General features: G+C 35.3%; 1 protein-coding gene across 2 annotated transcripts; it reads left to right on the top strand.

Annotated features, from left to right (window-relative positions):
• Nucleotides 1-259: 259 nt before the first annotated feature.
• Nucleotides 260-2,219, top strand: LOC127435425 (fish-egg lectin-like). 2 transcript variants are annotated; one of them, XM_051688918.1, is made up of 6 exons: nt 260-356; nt 557-647; nt 791-1,018; nt 1,111-1,322; nt 1,538-1,665; nt 1,807-2,219. In XM_051688918.1, exons 2-6 carry the CDS (start codon nt 590-592, stop codon nt 1,946-1,948), a joined length of 768 nt encoding a protein of 255 aa, XP_051544878.1. In that variant the 5' UTR covers nt 260-356; nt 557-589; the 3' UTR covers nt 1,949-2,219. The 2 variants fall into 2 exon arrangements, with proteins under 2 accessions (XP_051544878.1, XP_051544879.1); XM_051688919.1 differs by having other exon boundaries at nt 267-356; nt 560-647.
• The last annotated feature ends 452 nt before the right edge of the window (nt 2,220-2,671 follow it).

Raw genomic sequence — 2,671 nt, 5'->3', positions numbered from 1 at the left:
AATCATACAAACCAACAAATAAATAACTAAATAAAAAGAAATAAAACATGTGACAAGAAATGTTCAGTCAATGCGCATTAACATGAACATGACGTGCTGTTGTATACCTGATTACATAATTTTTTGCAAATGATCTTTCCACGCAACAATAGATCCTCATTCCAGTGCATAATTCCCTAAAGCAGGTTTTCCCCGTGCCCAATTATGAAACAAGCTGCAACTATATAAACTTGACTACCCCTCAACATTTCCAAACATCGTTGAAGCAACAAACAGAAGTTCGGCTCCTGTAGTCTGAGAAGGGGAGGGTGCACATTGACTGCTGAATCCACTGACACATCGAAGAACAAGAGAAGGTTGGCTAATGCAAAATAATTACTGTAATGTTGGATTACAATGGCCATTTCATTAGATTTTGCATATCGAAAAAAATGTTGCCTTATGTATTTCAAGTGGTCATAAGGAATTAATTAAAATGACAAATAGATGTCAAACTGTGTATATGTAGACAAACAATTTCCTAAATTCATTGGCATAAATGATTTCTGTTTACCAGCAGGACCAGGCAAATACTCTGCGTAGTGACGAAATGAAAGCTTATCAGTGCATCCTGCTACTTTGTAGCTGCCAGTTCCTCTACACTCTGGGTAAACTATGAATGTCTTTTTAGGGATTTGTAATTGTATCATAATAATAAACATAAAATACGTTATTTAAAAAAAAACAAAACAAAAAAAAACATTCTCATTCAACTGAAATCACTGATTATTTTATTATATTTTTCACATAGCTATAGAGTGTGAAGTGATAAGTGGTACGCTGAAGCAGATAGATGCTGGGATAGGCTTAGTGGGCGGAGTGAACGATGCAAATGAAGTTTTCCTACTGATTGGGAACAGTTTTATAAGGATAAATGCATCCTTGAAGCACTTCAGTGTTGGACCTGCTGGAGAGCTGGGCGTGAATTCAGCAAACATTCTTTTCAAGTTTCAGAATGGTAACTTCAGGCAGATTTCAGGTAAAATCAGTTTAAATGCCCTTCCTGTGTGCAGAGTCACAACACATGGCTTTAATATGTATTGTTGATCAATCTCTTCATTGTACTGTTAGCTGTTTTCAAACAGGTCGATGCGGGAGGTGACCAAATTATTGCAGGTGTTTCTCCTGTGGATGACGTCTTCTGCTTAAATAAGGAAGCTAACAACAATGGGCCGAGCGACAATTTTATTTTGACAAAACTTCCAGGAAAGTTGAAGTACTACAGCTGTGGCCCGTACAGCTGTTGGGGAGTGAACTCTTTTAGCAATGTCGTCCTCATAAAGGTAATGGTAAAACTGAGAGTAAAGTTTGAACAGTTCATGATAAAGACTGAGGAGGAAAGGGATTTAGGTTTTGCAAAGTAGGCGTCATCAAGTTAGGCAGCTTTAGCAACAGTATATGCAGCAAAATACTTGTCACAGTAAAGGAATTGGAAACAGATGTTGCTTGGTGGCCATGTCTCTTGAGAGTTGTCTGAATATCTTGTTTTGTTGTACAGAATGTTACAGGTAATAACTGTGGAGGGTCTGGTATTTTTGATATAATAAATGGAACCCTGTCCATGGTTGAAGTTGGAACTGATGGCAGTGTCTATGGTGTTGACACTCTGGGGACTTTAATGCAAAGGTGAGCTGATAGTTAAAACTTTGAAAACTTGATTTTAGATAGTTGTCAAATATGAACAAAAATGATCTTTTCAATAAGATAATGATTTTCTGATGTAAATCACGCAGTATATGAAAGAACTATTACACTTGTGTATTTTAGAAATAACGTCTCATCAAGCAATCCTGCTGGCTCAAGCTGGACATCAATTGTTGTATGTCCAAATGGCCATAAGCATGTGAGCTTTGATCTGGGGAGGTTGTGGGTCGTCTGTAGTGATGGATCCATCAGGAGATGCATTTGAATTTCCATGAAGTTCATCACTGCAACAACTCAACTATCATTATAAACAGAAAATTACAATTATTCTTGTTTTTCCATTAATATCTTTCTATTTCCTTTCTTTGCTGTTGAGCCAATAAAGCTTTATTATTCATGTGTTTATTATTACAAGGTTTAAATAGCTTTAATAATGTCTATCACATCAGTGTTGTTTTATTTTATGAGTTATAACAACATTGTGTTATACTGTAGTAATATTGTGAGGTGTCAATAAAGGTTAAATGAAGATGCACAAATGAGTTGGATTGTTACATCTATTTTTCTTCATAATAAAATGATCACTAGATAAATATAATACTATAATATGGTGTTATAGGACTATTGTGAGGTGTAAATAAAAGTTAAATGAAGATGCACAAATGAGCCATACTGTTACACAATCAACGAATCACTAGATAATTATCATTACTGATATACTATAATTTAGCAATAATGTACAAGAATCCATGCAATCCATGTTAGTAGCTCCATGTACACTATAGATACTACAAGACTATCCAGACCAGTGCTTCTCAATCCTGTTCCTGACCCCTAAATCCTGATATAAGGTCTTTGCAGCTTTGAAGTTAGAAATTAATCATATTAATAGCAAAATAATCATTGTAACTGCCATCTGAGAGGTAACTTATTCTTTTTTTTTTTTCTTTTTTAACTGTTTCAGCTCTGCGAGTTAATGCGTGGACTC

The sequence above is a fragment of the Myxocyprinus asiaticus genome, chromosome 45, assembly GCF_019703515.2.
Source record: "Myxocyprinus asiaticus isolate MX2 ecotype Aquarium Trade chromosome 45, UBuf_Myxa_2, whole genome shotgun sequence".
NCBI classification, from domain to species: Eukaryota; Metazoa; Chordata; class Actinopteri; order Cypriniformes; family Catostomidae; genus Myxocyprinus; species Myxocyprinus asiaticus.
Note: the sequence above shows the minus strand (reverse complement) of the source record. Positions and strands in the feature narration are given on the sequence as shown.